The sequence below is a fragment of the Oncorhynchus tshawytscha genome, linkage group LG26, assembly GCF_018296145.1.
Source record: "Oncorhynchus tshawytscha isolate Ot180627B linkage group LG26, Otsh_v2.0, whole genome shotgun sequence".
NCBI lineage: Eukaryota > Metazoa > Chordata > Actinopteri > Salmoniformes > Salmonidae > Oncorhynchus > Oncorhynchus tshawytscha.
The window spans coordinates 37725669-37741565 of NC_056454.1; the positions used below are offsets into that span (position 1 = coordinate 37725669).

Below are 15897 nucleotides of genomic sequence, written 5' to 3' on the forward strand. Positions count from 1 at the left end.
CTTCTGCACCGCGGTCAGTGAGTCTGAGACTTCTGCACCGTGGTCAGTGAGTCTAGGATTCTGCACCGTGGTCAGTGAGTCTCTGTGTTGCTATCCAAATACCATTGAGAAATGTAACACTGAAGATTATTATTTATTTCTTGCTGGGAACTTTAACTGCTCAGTCAGTGATTTAGATAGAAACCACAAAGAACCTCTTCTTGTAACAATATTGCCTTATTGTATCATATGAACTGTGTGATATTTGGCGGAGCCAACATGGAGGCACGAGACGTACACATGGGCCCATTTGAGAGAGATCACCATCTCTCTGGCCAGGTTATAAATGTTGTAGTTTTTTCTGGGAGAGGTGGATGTCTCAAAGGCCAGTTTTGTATCCCTTCAACAGTGGTGAAAATCCAGATTCAGTACACAATGAATGTCACCAGAGACATCACCAGATCAATGAACGTCCTAGAGTCTGAAATAGTGGAACTCCTGACATTGGTTGAGACCACAGGAGACTGAGGCCATACTCAGCCACTCAAGAGAAAAAAAACCTCATTGCCAGACCTGTTGGGCATCATAGCACAGGGGGCATTGGTGAGAAGAAAGTTTCAGGGAATCTCTGAAATGGATCCCTCATCCACATTTTTATTTGGTTTAGATAAAAAATAATGGACAAAGAAGAATTACTCATTGCCTCAAATCAGCTGTTGGACAAGAGCTCACTAGCCTAAGTGAAATTAGAAAGAGGGCAGTCGAGTTTAATGCTCTACAAGTGTGAGTACAAAGAGGATAAAACAGTGACACAGCAGTTCCTTGATGGGCTCCCACAGGTGGCTGCAGAAGGTAGAGCTAGAGCAACCATTGTCTTTGCAGGAGCTATGCATTGCATTAAAAGACATGGAAAATGGATGTGCACCAAGCATTGATGGGCTTCCCGTTGACTTTTTAAGTCTTTTGGGCCATGTTAGGAGAGGATTGGCTAGCAGTAGTTAATGATAGTTTGACCAAAGGGTTACTACCGATAAGCTGCAGGAGAGCTGTCCTCACCCATCTGCCAAAAAAAGGTGACACTAGTGAAGAACTGGAGGCCAGTGACTTTATTGTGCACTGATTATAAGATCCTGTCCACGGCTTTATCCAGCAGGCTAAGTGAGGTGATGGGGCAAATCATACGGACCAGTCCTACTGTGTTCTCGACAGGTAGATAGGGGATAACATTTCCCCGATTCTGGATTGTTTTGACGTTTCTAGGGCTATTGGGTTGATGCTGGTCTAATTTCAATTGATCAGGAAAAGGCATTTGACCGAGTTGAACATAAATACTTATGACACACTTTTGAGGCATTTGTTTTCAGCTCTGATTATATTGCCATGATCAGGGTGATATATGGTGACACTGAAAGTGTATTGAAAGTTAACGGTAGCTTGAGTGCTCCTTTTAAAGTGTGTAGAGGTATTAGGCAGGGGTGTTCTTTGTCAGGAATGTTATATGCCATCTCTATAGAGCCACTGCTAAATAGCATTAGAAGTCGCATTGAAGGGGTGTATCTTTCAGAAGATATTCGTCCTACTCCTCTCTCAGCCTATGCTGGTAAAAGGTGAATTGGGAAAAAGTTGTGCTTTACAGATTGGGAAATGGTCTGGCTTTGCCAGGGGGGCTGGAATGGTGTAAGGGAGGTTTAAAGTATCTTGAAGTGTACCTAGGGGATGAAAATTGAAATGGTAGAAGGGAGGATGAGGAGATGGCGTACAGTGGGCACACTATTATTGTTAACAATATGGTTGCCTCTGCACTGTGGCATTGGTTGTCATGTTTAGAGCCACCATCTGGCCTTATGGCTAAGATACAGGCGATTATTGTAGATTCACTTTGGGCTAAATATCATTGGGTCAAAAGAGGAGGGGGGACAAGGTCTTGTACATCTTGCTAGTAGGGCTGATGCTTTCCGGTTTCAGTTTATTCAAAGTTTGCTTTATGGACCGGAAAATGTGGTTTGGAGAGGGGTGGCAGGTCTGGTATTACAGCAGGTCAGGGGATTAGGTTTAAAGAAGGCTTTATTTCTGGTTGATAGTAGCCAGATTTCTAGGGAGGGAGTACCTCCATTTTACAGAGGCCTTCTTAGGGTTTTTCAGCATAAGGAAGGTTCAGACGTTCTCCAGCGGAGTCAGTCCATTGGCTGCTGGAGGAACCTCTGGTGTATGGGATTGTACAACTGCAGCTGTTCCACATTTGTCCAAGATTCTGGTGAAGGGCAAAATCATCACCGTAAAACAGTTAATGGCCATGGCTGAGCTTAATGGATGGAGGACGTGTGGCTGAACATTTGGGGGTGAGGTCAGAAAGGATTGTCGGACAACTGCTGGGAAGCTGCATGAAGGCTCTGTCAGTAAAAAGTGGTTTATGCTTAATAATCCCAAGAAGAAGGTACAAGATGAAAACAACCCATATCAAGACTAGGGACCCAGTATCCCAGAGTCAGAAAGAAAGGCATTCAAAGGAGAAAGGAGAGCATTGTACAAGCCAACGTTACAAAAGGGCAATGGAGGGTTTTGCATGGCATCATTGCAGTTAATGCTTTTGTATCTGTTATTAACTCAGATGTTGGAGATGGATGTCCTCTTTGTAACATAAGAGATACAATGTTTCATTGTTTTATGGAGTGTGAGAGGATAAAGCCTCTCTTTGAAGTACTGGAGTCTTTGTTTACAGCTGTAGGGGAGATTTTCATAACACTGTTTTTATTTTGGGGTTTCAATACAGTGAGCAACAGAAAAGAAAATGTCAGCTGTTCCATTTTTATTTTCGGACAAGCTTAGATGTCCATTGTTCTGAGTAGGAAACATTAAATAGACACGGCATATGGGCAGGATGTAAGATGTGTTTTTAAAGGATAAAAGTGGATTTTGAGTTCTTCTCGGCTATAAAAGACCTCTCATTGTTTGAGGAGAAGTGGGCTTATGAAGGAGCAGTATGTTTTGTGGAGGAGGGGAAACTATTGTTTGTTGATGAAATAAGTTGAACGTACAGTATATATCTGTTTTTTATTTCATTGAATCTATTTTTAATTAGGAATGACACATTTGTTGTTTAATTTCTGAAAAGGCACAGTGTGCCATTATTAGTGTTAATAATTAAGTACAAAAAAAAGTTTTTAGAAAAACTCTAACTCTCTCTCACTTTCTATCTCCCCGCTCTCTCTCTTCTATCCCCCCCCTCTCTCTCTCCCCCTCTCATTTGCCTGGCCTGTTCCCTGAGTCCCTCTGGTATTAGAGTTTTTCTCAATTGCTAAAACACAATTTCTGAAACCTTGCTCCATTTCCTGAAAACATTAAACACAGAATCTCATCTTCAAGCACTATTTACATAACCTCTGACTCCTCTTGCAAAATGAAACATTCGCCTCAAAACAGTTTTACCTGTGTTCAAAATCAAACACTGCTCTCAAATCATAAACAAAGTGATCAAAATGATATACACTCTCAAGCAGTCAGTAAACAATACACAGAAAAATAGAAAACACCTTGTTGAAAACATACAATTCTCAGAGAGAAGTACATTTTTAATCTACAAAAATATTCATATTTTTCCATCATTGTATGAATGAAAACATGTTCTATCATAGGAGCTCAAAATTGATCAGAAATTACTACTCTGCTTTGCACTTTGCAATTTTGTTTTTTGTTCTTCCTCCTCCTTCTACCCCTATTTTTACAGTACTGTACCCTGCATCTCACAAACTTGTCCTTTGTCTCTGTGATACTGTAATTCTTGTTCTTTGTTGATATGAACCTGCAACCAGTCAAAATCTATTGAGCAGTCATTACTGTTTATAAATTGAAAGCACAATGTTCAGGGCCAATTCATCCATTGTACAGTATACAGCCTACAATGCACTGTATTACAGTATCCATTCTCAGACGTTCTCCTTCCCACCTTCAACAACCTGTTTGCTCTCTTAACTGGCTTATATTGGTTGTGTCGCATCATTTGAAACAGGTTAAATCAATTTTGAGTGGTTGTGTTCAATCAATGACATATGTTCTCTATTTGTATTTGATTGTTGCCACTTGTGTTTACCAGTATGGATAACATGGGCATTAGAGTGCAGAATGTGTTTTGAGAATGAGAATGTGTTTAGAGTTTTGCTGAAAAGTCTAAGTGAGATCTGCAAATTGTGTTTTATCATGTGAAATGGTTTAAGGTATTGACAACAGACTGCATAATTAGCTAAATGAGTCCAGGCAACTGAGAACTTTGTTCAGCCAATGGGTTTTAGTGTTTTAGCAATTGAGAAAAACTGTAAAACAGAACCTCTTAATCACGCTCAGCTCACTCCGTATTCATGTCTTGATATGGAGGGGACCAGAGAGGGAGAAAGACAGGGATGATCGGATGAAGGGAAGAGGGGAAGAGGGGAGGGTCAGCCTGGCCTGTTCCCTATATATTCCCTATATAGTGCACAAGTAGCAGTGCACTACTGTATATAGGTAATACGGTGCCATTTGGGACGTAGCCCAGGGAGGACAGAAAAATATGTAATCTGGAGTGCCCTTCATGTTCTCACCTAAACCAGCCAGCCGGTCAGACAGGTTGACACTGTACTGGTCCCCTATGTCTGGCTGATGTTCCCCTATGTCTGGCTGATGTTCCCCTATGTCTGGCTGATGTTCCCCTATGCCTGGCTGATGTTCCCCTATGTCTGGCTGATGTTCCCCTATGTCTGCCTGATGTTCCCCTATGTCTGGCTGATGTTCCCCTACGTCTGGCTGGTATTCTCTTATGGCCGGCTGGTGTTCCCTAATGGATGGCTGGTATTCCCTAACGGATAGCTGGTGTTCCCTTATGGTTGGCTGGTGTTCCCTTATGGCTGGCTGATGTTCCCCTATGGCTGGCGGGTGTTCCCCTATGGTTGGCTGGTGTTCCCCTACGGCTGGCTGATGTTCCCCTACGGCTGGCTGATGTTCCCCTACGACTGGCTGGTGTTCCCCTATGGTTGGCTGGTGTTCCCTATGGTTGGCTGGTGTTCCCCTATGGTTGGCTGGTGTTCCCCTATGGTTGGCTGGTGTTCCCTATGATTGGCTGATGTTCCCCTGTGGCTGGCGGTTGTTCCCCTATGGCTGGCTGGTGTTCCCCTATGGCTGGCTGGTGTTCCCCTATGGCTGGCTGGTGTTCCCCTATGGCTGGTGGGTGTTCCCCTATGGCTGGTGGGTGTTCCCCTATGGCTGGCTGGTGTTCCCTATGGCTGGCTGGTGTTCCCCTATGGCTGGCTGGTGTTCCCCTATGGCTGGCTGGTGTTCCCCTATGGCTGGCTGGTGTTCCCCTATGGCTGGCTGGTGTTCCCCTATGGCTGGTGGGTGTTCCCCTATGGCTGGCTGGTGTTCCCCTATGGCTGGTGGGTGTTCCCCTATGGCTGGTGGGTGTTCCCCTATGGCTGGCTGGTGTTCCCCTATGGCTGGTGGATGTTCCCCTATGGCTGGCGGGTGTTCCCCTATAGCTGGCTGGTGTTCCCCTATGGCTGGCGGGTGTTCCCCTATGGCTGGTGGGTGTTCCCCTATGTCTGGCTGATGTTCCCCTATGTCTGCCTGATGTTCCTCTATGTCTGGCTGATGTTCCCCTACGTCTGGCTGGTATTCTCTTATGGCCGGCTGGTGTTCCCTAATGGATGGCTGGTATTCCCTAACGGATAGCTGGTGTTCCCTTATGGTTGGCTGGTGTTCCCTTATGGCTGGCTGATGTTCCCCTATGGCTGGCGGGTGTTCCCCTATGGTTGGCTGGTGTTCCCCTACGGCTGGCTGATGTTCCCCTACGGCTGGCTGATGTTCCCCTACGACTGGCTGGTGTTCCCCTATGGTTGGCTGGTGTTCCCTATGGTTGGCTGGTGTTCCCCTATGGTTGGCTGGTGTTCCCCTATGGTTGGCTGGTGTTCCCTATGATTGGCTGATGTTCCCCTGTGGCTGGCGGTTGTTCCCCTATGGCTGGCTGGTGTTCCCCTATGGCTGGCTGGTGTTCCCCTATGGCTGGCTGGTGTTCCCCTATGGCTGGTGGGTGTTCCCCTATGGCTGGTGGGTGTTCCCCTATGGCTGGCTGGTGTTCCCCTATGGCTGGCTGGTGTTCCCCTATGGCTGGCTGGTGTTCCCCTATGGCTGGCTGGTGTTCCCCTATGGCTGGCTGGTGTTCCCCTATGGCTGGTGGGTGTTCCCCTATGGCTGGCTGGTGTTCCCCTATGGCTGGTGGGTGTTCCCCTATGGCTGGTGGGTGTTCCCCTATGGCTGGCTGGTGTTCCCCTATGGCTGGTGGATATTCCCCTATGGCTGGCGGGTGTTCCCCTATGACCAGTGTTATGGGAGTAAAAGGCTGATGTCCTCAACCACACCAGTGAGCCAGTCGGACAGGATGACACTGCACTTTCTGTTGTGTCACTGTACCCTATGGCTGCAAGGTGTTATGGGAACTAAAAGCCCCCCTGAGATGGTGACTTCAACAATGCCCACTGGAGTGTGTCCCCTTTCTGCACATGCCCAGTGCAGCTTAGTGACACAGGCTTTGTCCCAAATGGCAAACCCCTATGGGCCCTGGTCAGTAGTGTGCTATTAAAGGAACAGGAAGCCATTTGGGACACATGAAGTGCCTGCCGCTGCACCTGCTCACTGCAGTTCAGTGCATATGAGTGGTGAAGGCTTCTATGATGATGAATCATAGAGAGCAGACTAGCAGGGATGGTGCTCATCATCACACCAGATGGCCCATATATACTGCACTATATGTGTGTCATAGAAACACTTGCATCCCAAAATACTTTCTAACACACACATACGGGCTAATGAAGGCACGCATATACATGCATGTACACACACACACACACACACACACACACACACACACACACACACACACACACACACACACACACACACACACACACACACACCACAGAATACAGCAACAGATGTGCTCTTCCTATGTTTGGCATGCTCCAGTCTTAGCAGGGTATACGGAGCTAATGCAGTCTGTGCACATCACCTCAGTTGAAAAAATACACAGTAAAAATACATGAAGTGTGCATTCCATATGGTACACTATTCCCCATGGAGTGCACACACACTAGTCGTACACTATATAGAAAATAGGTGTGATTTGGGACGCAATAAAGCAGCAATATGTAACTTTTTGGGCGACTTGACCAAATGCACATAGAAATGTAAGTTACTTCTCATTGAAAGCAAGTATAAGAAGCTGTAGATCTGTCCTATGTGCATTATTTCTATGCTTCCCTTTCTTAAGTTTTGTTTTTGTATCTTTTCCTTTCTGTTTTGTACACCAGCTTCAAACAGCTGAAAATATGAATATATATCTCACAGCGGTCTAGGTGGTACAATGATTCTCTACACTAGACTTCAGGTTGTGGGGGGAATTGCTCATAAATATTAATTTTGGGAGACAGTTAGCTCACAGTTGTAAAACGCAGAGTTCCTGACATCTATTGCCACTTGCGGTTTAAATTCTAATTCCCCACAGGGGCGCACATTTTTTGTTTTTGAAATGTGGACACATTTTTTGGGGGTATTGTGTTGGGAAGAAAAGCGCAATCATCACCTTGAAAATTAAGATTAGGGGGCTCAACTCAATCCAACCCGCATTGCAGTATTTACATAGTAGCTCTTTTTCCAATGGTCAAATGAACTCAGATTGGTCTTGGGTACTGTATAAAAACCTACAACTACTACCAGGGCATCCCTTCTCACAGACATGCTTTCACTTTTCAGAATTACAAGTGTGTGGCAGGGGATAAAAAATGTAAATAATGGATTTGAAAATATATATCTGCCCAATGTGATATTAGAACTCACAAATATGAGCCAACTGTCTTGGCATACTGCACCACCAATCAGTCATAGCAGTTGGGGAAAAATACAATGACTTGACATGACCACCACTGTCATCTATTTCTTGTTACGATGGATGTAGCTACGATTATAAACGCATAATCCTCACAGCCTACATTTTGTTTTCTTCATAAAAGCACATAGATGTGTATGAAACGGTAATCAAAAACGTTGAATTAAGTCATAAATGAAAATGAAATGTGCCTAACTGCCTTTTGAATTTAGTTAAGGAGGCATCATGCAAAATGTATTGGTACACTCCACTTACCAAGGCCATTGCCAAATAAAGCACACGGTCACCTGCTTTTATAGTGAGCGTTGAGGTGGTACCACCCAGCACATCTAGAAGGGAGTGTATTTCATAATGAACCCCTTCCTTGAGGTGGTACCACCCAGCACATCTAGAAGGGAGTGTATTTCATAATGAACCCCTTCCTTGAGGTGGTACCACCCAGCACATCTAGAAGGGAGTGTACTTCATAATGAACCCCTTCCTTGAGGTGGTACCACCCAGCACATCTAGAAGGGAGTGTACTTCATAATGAACCCCTTCCTTGAGGTGGTACCACCCAGCACATCTAGAAGGGAGTGTACTTCATAATGAACCCCTTCCTTGAGGTGGTACCACCCAGCACATCTAGAAGGGAGTGTACTTCATAATGAACCCCTTCCTTGAGGTGGTACCACCCAGCACATCTAGAAGGGAGTGTACTTCATAATGAACCCCTTCCTTGAGGTGGTACCACCCAGCACATCTAGAAGGGAGTGTATTTCATAATGAACCCCTTCCTTGAGGTGGTACCACCCAGCACATCTAGAAGGGAGTGTACTTCATAATGAACCCCTTCCTTGAGGTGGTACCACCCAGCACATGTAGAAGGGAGTGTACTTCATAATGAACCCCTTCCTTGAGGTGGTACCACCCAGCACATCTAGAAGGGAGTGTATTTCATAATGAACCCCTTCCTTGAGGTGGTACCACCCAGCACATCTAGAAGGGAGTGTACTTCATAATGAACCCCTTCCTTGAGGTGGTACCACCCAGCACATCTAGAAGGGAGTGTATTTCATAATGAACCCCTTCCTTGAGGTGGTACCACCCAGCACATCTAGAAGGGAGTGTACTTCATAATGAACCCCTTCCTTGAGGTGGTACCACCCAGCACATCTAGAAGGGAGTGTACTTCATAATGAACCCCTTCCTTGTGGTGGTACCACCCAGCACATCTAGAAGGGAGTGTACTTCATAATGAACCCCTTCCTTGAGGTGGTACCACCCAGCACATCTAGAAGGGAGTGTACTTCATAATGAACCCCTTCCTTGAGGTGGTACCACCCAGCACATCTAGAAGGGAGTGTACTTCATAATGAACCCCTTCCTTGAGGTGGTACCACCCAGCACATCTAGAAGGGAGTGTACTTCATAATGAACCCCTTCCTTGAGGTGGTACCACCCAGCACATCTAGAAGGGAGTGTACTTCATAATGAACCCCTTCCTTGAGGTGGTACCACCCAGCACATCTAGAAGGGAGTGTACTTCATAATGAACCCCTTCCTTGAGGTGGTACCACCCAGCACATCTAGAAGGGAGTGTACTTCATAATGAACCCCTTCCTTGAGGTGGTACCACCCAGCACATCTAGAAGGGAGTGTATTTCATAATGAACCCCTTCCTTGAGGTGGTACCACCCAGCACATCTAGAAGGGAGTGTACTTCATAATGAACCCCTTCCTTGAGGTGGTACCACCCAGCACATCTAGAAGGGAGTGTATTTCATAATGAACCTCTTCCTTGAGGTGGTACCACCCAGCACATCTAGAAGGGAGTGTACTTCATAATGAACCCCTTCCTTGAGGTGGTACCACCCAGCACATCTAGAAGGGAGTGTACTTCATAATGAACCCCTTCCTTGAGGTGGTACCACCCAGCACATCTAGAAGGGAGTGTACTTCATAATGAACCCCTTCCTTGAGGTGGTACCACCCAGCACATCTAGAAGGGAGTGTACTTCATAATGAACCCCTTCCTTGAGGTGGTACCACCCAGCACATCTAGAAGGGAGTGTACTTCATAATGAACCCCTTCCTTGAGGTGGTACCACCCAGCACATCTAGAAGGGAGTGTACTTCATAATGAACCCCTTCCTTGAGGTGGTACCACCCAGCACATCTAGAAGGGAGTGTACTTCATAATGAACCCCTTCCTTGAGGTGGTACCACCCAGCACATCTAGAAGGGAGTGTACTTCATAATGAACCCCTTCCTTGAGGTGGTACCACCCAGCACATCTAGAAGGGAGTGTACTTCATAATGAACCCCTTTTTTGAGCTGGTACCACCCAGCACATCTAGAAGGGAGTGTATTTCATAACAAACCCCTCCCTTGAGATGACAGAGGAACCTTCTCAAGGTTCCTCTACATCACCATTTCAATGGTGAAGTTGAACCGCTAGGGGTAAAAAGTTACCAAACATTAAGAACACCTTCCTAATATTGAGTTTATCCCCTTTTGCCCTCAGAGCAGCCTCAATCCGTCGGGGCACAAGGTGTCCAAAGCGTTCCACAGGGATGCTGGCCCATGTTGACTCCAATGCTTCCCACAGTTGTGTCAAGTTAGCTGGATGTCCTTTGGGGGGTGGACTATTCTTGAGACGCACAGGAAACTGCTAAGCGTGAAAAGCCCAGAAGCATTGCAGTTCTTGACACAAACCGGTGCACCTGACACCTACTACCATACCCTGTTTAAAGGCACTAAAATCTTTTGTCTTGCCCATTCACCCTCTCAATGGCACACATACACAACCCATGTCTCAATTGTCTCAAGGGGTGGCAGGGTAGCCTAGTGGTTAGCGTGTTGGACTAATAGCCAGAAGGTTGCGAGTTCAAACCCCCGGGGTGACAAGGTACAAATATGTTGTTCTGCCCGTGAAAAGGCAGTTAACCCACTGTCATTATAAATAAGAATTTGTTCTTAACTGACTTGCCTGGTTAAATAAAGGTAAAATGCTTAAAAATCCTTATTTTACCTGTATCCTCCCCTTCATCTACACAGGTGTCATCAATAAGGGATCATATTTTTCACCTTGTCAGGCTATGTCAAGATGTTCCTAATGTTTGGTACACTCAGTGCATATCACTTTTGCAATGAACTGTCAAAATGAAGACCAGAATTGACATGTTTCACTATAACGAAGTCAAAAACATCTGGGTTTTCCTTAACACCCTCCCACTTAACACCCTCCCACTTAACCCCCTCCCACTTAACTCCCTCCCACTTAACACCCTCCCACTTAACACCCTCCCACTTAACACCCTCCCACTTAACACCCTCCCACTTAACACCCTCCCACTTAACCCCCTCCCACTTAACACCCTCCCACTTAACACCCTCCCACTTAACACCCTCCCACTTAACCCGGAAGCCACCCGTACCAATATGTCGGCGGCAACACCATTCAACTGGCGACCGGGGTCAGCCTGTAGGCACATGGCCCGCCACAAGGAGTCACTAGGGTGTGATGAGCCAAGTAAAGCCCCCGGCCAAACCCTCCCCTAACCAGGATGACACTGGGCAAATTGTGCACCATCCTATGGGACTCCCGGCCACGACCGGATGTGGCACAGCCCGGGAATGAACCCGGGTCTGTAGTAACGCCTCTAGCATTTAGACCGGTCCAATGTGTTTCAACCTCAGTGAATAGCTGCATCGAACAAAAAACAAAAAGCACATTCAGAATCCCCTTTACCGTACGGCATACAGGGAAGGAGCAGAAATTGAACTATGGCTAGGATTATCCGTAACAATTTGTTACTGCATTACAATGCAATACGTGAGCTACAGTGCTATGTTCTGAAACAGTCACTTTCAGGAGACAGTCAGGTAGCAATCAAACAGCAGCAGCAATGTTGCAATAGGGTACTAAAGGTTACTGTTGTGTGTACATGGTATAAACAAGCTGCCTGTAAGTAGTATTTTTTGGTAAAATAATACTTTCTGCCTCCCAGGTGGCGCAGTGGTCTAGGGCACTGCATTGCAGCTCTAGCTACGCCACCAGAGACTCTGGGTTCGCGCCCAGGCTCTGTCGCAGCCGGCAGCGACTGGGAGGTCCGTGGGGCGATGTGCGGCTTGGTTGGGTTGTGTTTCTTAGGACGCATGACTTTCGACCTTCGTCTCTCCCGAGCCCGTACGGGAGTTGTAGCGATGAGACAAGATAGTAACTACTAATAATTGGATACTATGAAAAAGGGGGTAAAATAAAAAAATTGAAAAATAATAAGAATAATACTTTTCTTACTGTAAAAACGAATGATCTGACTGATCCTTATTCTAGGCATATCCAATATGCTCCATGGAATTTATAGCTCATTTCAAGGTGCATTTGACATTATTATATTGAGGTGATGAAAGAAGTACACCTACAAGGAAAAAATATGGAAAATCTGCCAAAAATATGGGTCACGCTTCAGATGGCTGCACACACACATTACACCACGCCAGGACACCATGGTTACCAGGTTACCCAGGAGACATGTCAAATCAGAAGCCAATCAGTTTCATATATGATACACACCTGCAGCAGCATCCAGCTGCTCATTCAGAAAGTTTAGTACATATGGAGAAAGCCATTGGAATGGAATGTGTAAAGCAGAGAAATCACCTGGATAATTATCATTAGCAAGTGATAGCCCCATTTCAATGGGAGAAACAGCGAAGCCCCACTCAGCAGCCCTGACAGAGGGAGGGATGGATGGAGGGAGGGAGAGAGAGGGAGATACCAGTAAGGTCTACAGTTAAAAAATACCTCAGCTCTGGGGTCTTAAGATCACTACTCTGACGAGAGAATGAATGCAAACCTAGTCTGCTACTGAATGACCTATTTAAAAGAGCAGATGTCCAGCAAAGGCAGATGGAGAACAGCATATATACAGTATATGTATATATCTCCCTCTCTCTCTCCCTCCCCTGCCTCTTCTCTCTCCTCTGCCTCTCTCTCTCCCTCTCCTCTCCCTCTCACTCCCTCTGTTCTGTTTTACAGTTCAAACTCCTGGGAGTTGTTTGACCATGTTCAATTTAACACAGACAGATGGAGACAGTGTTTCCTGTGATTGCATTACCATATCCCCCTACTGGGGGAAGAGTTTTAGGGAGTAACTGGGGGACTGAGAGACAGACAGGGACTGAGACAAAGGATGGGAAAGAGGGAGGGGTACACACAAACACACACACAGTTGGAAAGTACTCGCTCCTTCTCTGTCCTGTACTGTTACAGTGATAGAAAGTAGCCTACTGCCTCCTGGAGTTGGTGAAGTCCATAGGACTGAAAATGGATGAATGCAACAATCATGTCTCTGTCACTAACAAATATAGTCATGGGTGGTAACTCTCGAAGGCAAGGCACTCTGGGAAATATTTGAAAAAGGTTTTAAACTAACGAGTGTGTTAATTTAACACTGTTCCATTGTCTACATAGGTCCACAGACTCAACACTTTCAGTGATCTTTTTTTTTTTTTTTAACACGGGTGAATTTGCTGTGTATATGTGTTTACCTGAGTGTGTGTTTGTGTCTTGCCTAGAAAGACTATCACTCATCACTCACACGTTGGTGGTGAATATCCCATAGATGAGGTCTTGTTCAGGCAGATAGAAGGTGCTCTGCAGCTCGTTATAGTAGAAGGGGATCTCTCCTGAGCGCGAGCAGTTCAGCCTGGCCTTCATGAAGGTGGTCCAGGTGTCCTCCAGTAGGAACCGCCCTCCGATGTCGTTCTTACAGACCCGGGCCACCCGGGAGTAGACAGTCTTCCCACAGTCGTGTTCCACGGCGTTCTCACGCAGAAAGAAAAAGGTGAAGAGACCCACATCGTACGCTGAGATGAAATGGGGTTCTGAAGAAGAGAAGAGGAGGAGAGGACAGGAAGAGAGGAGTGGAAATGGACAGGAGAGGACAGGAAGAGAGGAGTGGAAATGGACAGGAGAGGACAGGAAGAGAGGAGTGGAAGAGGAGGAGAGGACAGGGGAGGAGAAGAGACAAAGCAGAGAGGGAAAGGGAGACAAAGTCAGAGAGCGCATTAGACTCCATGAAGCCACAGCTGATGATTCTCAATGTCATGGTAGTCTATACTGGTAGCCAATACTGATGAATAAACGTGTACAGTCATGTTGATAATAAAGATATTACTCTTCCTGTGAGACATACTGTACATTCATTAGTAATAGTCATCCTGTAAAATGTACAATACATTCATTCCTCACTCTGTAAATACCAGGACAGTTGATCATCTGGATATACATGGTAAAGACATGAGTCTAACGCACTCCACGGGGGGAAAGAAATCAATAGAGACCATGACTTCATCATTCCTTCCACTTTGACTTGGTGGTCAGAAACACCATATGGTAACATGGATGCTCAAACCTTGTCACGGTTGCTATAAACACAAGCACTGTTTAGTCTTGACTCCACAACGGAACACATTAACAGCACACCTGGGTTCAAAACCTTCAGGCAGGCTCAAGCAAAAGCATGTGAAAGATTTGGAGTACCATTTGAAGCCATGTGTGATAACAAGTAGGATCGTCCTCTCCGGTTATAACGTAGAATTTACTCATGACTAGAGAGGCAGTGAGCTGGTGAAAACAACAAAATATGGCTGTCAGTTCTGCTTTCTCTCTGGGACCATACATTCTCAGTGATTTCACACACACCCAGACACACACACACACACACACACACACACACACACACACACACACACACACACACACACACACACACACACACACACACACACACACACACACACACACACACACACACACACACACACACACACACACACACACACACACAAACAGGCACACAGAAACACATGAACTCACTGCGTGGATTCAGAGCAGAGTGGAGAGTGGAGAGTGGAGATACTAACCTGCAAACAGCCATGACGGTAAATGCCCCAGGGACCAGCACTACCGTTTAAGCGAATGAGATTATAGGAGAATGCAAGCAACCGGCAGGAATGGAAACGACATCAGGAGCAATAACAGGACTAGTAATTCCATTTCAGAACACTGATAAAAAATAACTGCAGGTAGTGACTGGCCACAGCCAATAGGAATGGGTGAAATGGTTGAGACTGACTGGATTACCAACTAGCACAATGTTTGGTAAAATCTCAAATCAAATTTTATTGGACACATGAACCGAATAGAACAAGTGTGGACTTCACTGTGAAATGCTTACTGATGAGCCCTTTCTCATCATTGTAGTTAAAAAGTAAGAACATTTACAAATAGATCAAATAAAATAGTAACACAATAAAATAGCACAATAAAATAACAATAACATATATCTATATACAGGCTATATACAGGCTATATACAAGGAGTACTGGTACTGAGTCAGTGTACTGGGGTACGAGGCAGTTGGGGTGATTGATTGAGGTAATATGTGTATGTAGGTTTGGTTAGGTGATTGATTGAAGTACTATGTGAATGTAGGTTTGGTTAGGTGATTGATTGATTGAAGTACTATGTGTATGTAGGTTTGGTTAGGTGATTGATTGAAGTACTATGTGTATGTAGGTTTGGTTAGGTGATTGATTGAAGTACTATGTGAATGTAGGTTTGGTTAGGTGATTGATTGAAGTACTATGTGAATGTAGGTTTGGTTAGGTGATTGATTGATTGAAGTACTATGTGAATGTAGGTTTGGTTAGGTGATTGATTGATTGAAGTACTATGTGAATGTAGGTTTGGTTAGGTGATTGATTGATTGAAGTACTATGTGAATGTAGGTTTGGTTAGGTGATTGATTGATTGAAGTACTATGTGTATGTAGGTTTGTAGGTTTGGTACTAGGTGATTGATTGATTGAAGTACTATGTGTATGTAGGTTTGGTTAGGTGATTGATTGATTGAAGTACTATGTGAATGTAGGTTTGGTTAGGTGATTGATTGATTGAAGTACTATGTGTATGTAGGTTTGGTTAGGTGATTGATTGAAGTACTATGTGAATGTAGGTTTGGT

General features: G+C 45.2%; 1 protein-coding gene across 6 annotated transcripts in view; it reads right to left on the minus strand.

Moving 5' to 3' along the window:
- Positions 1–15897, minus strand: part of LOC112224859 (semaphorin-5B) — a 289959-nt gene that overhangs the window by 78486 nt on the left and 195576 nt on the right. For all 6 annotated transcript variants that reach the window (XM_042306582.1, XM_042306580.1, XM_042306579.1 and 3 more), the window contains one exon: positions 13471–13756. In XM_042306582.1, the coding sequence (XP_042162516.1) occupies positions 13471–13756 (286 nt within the window). The remainder of the gene's footprint in view (positions 1–13470; positions 13757–15897) is intronic.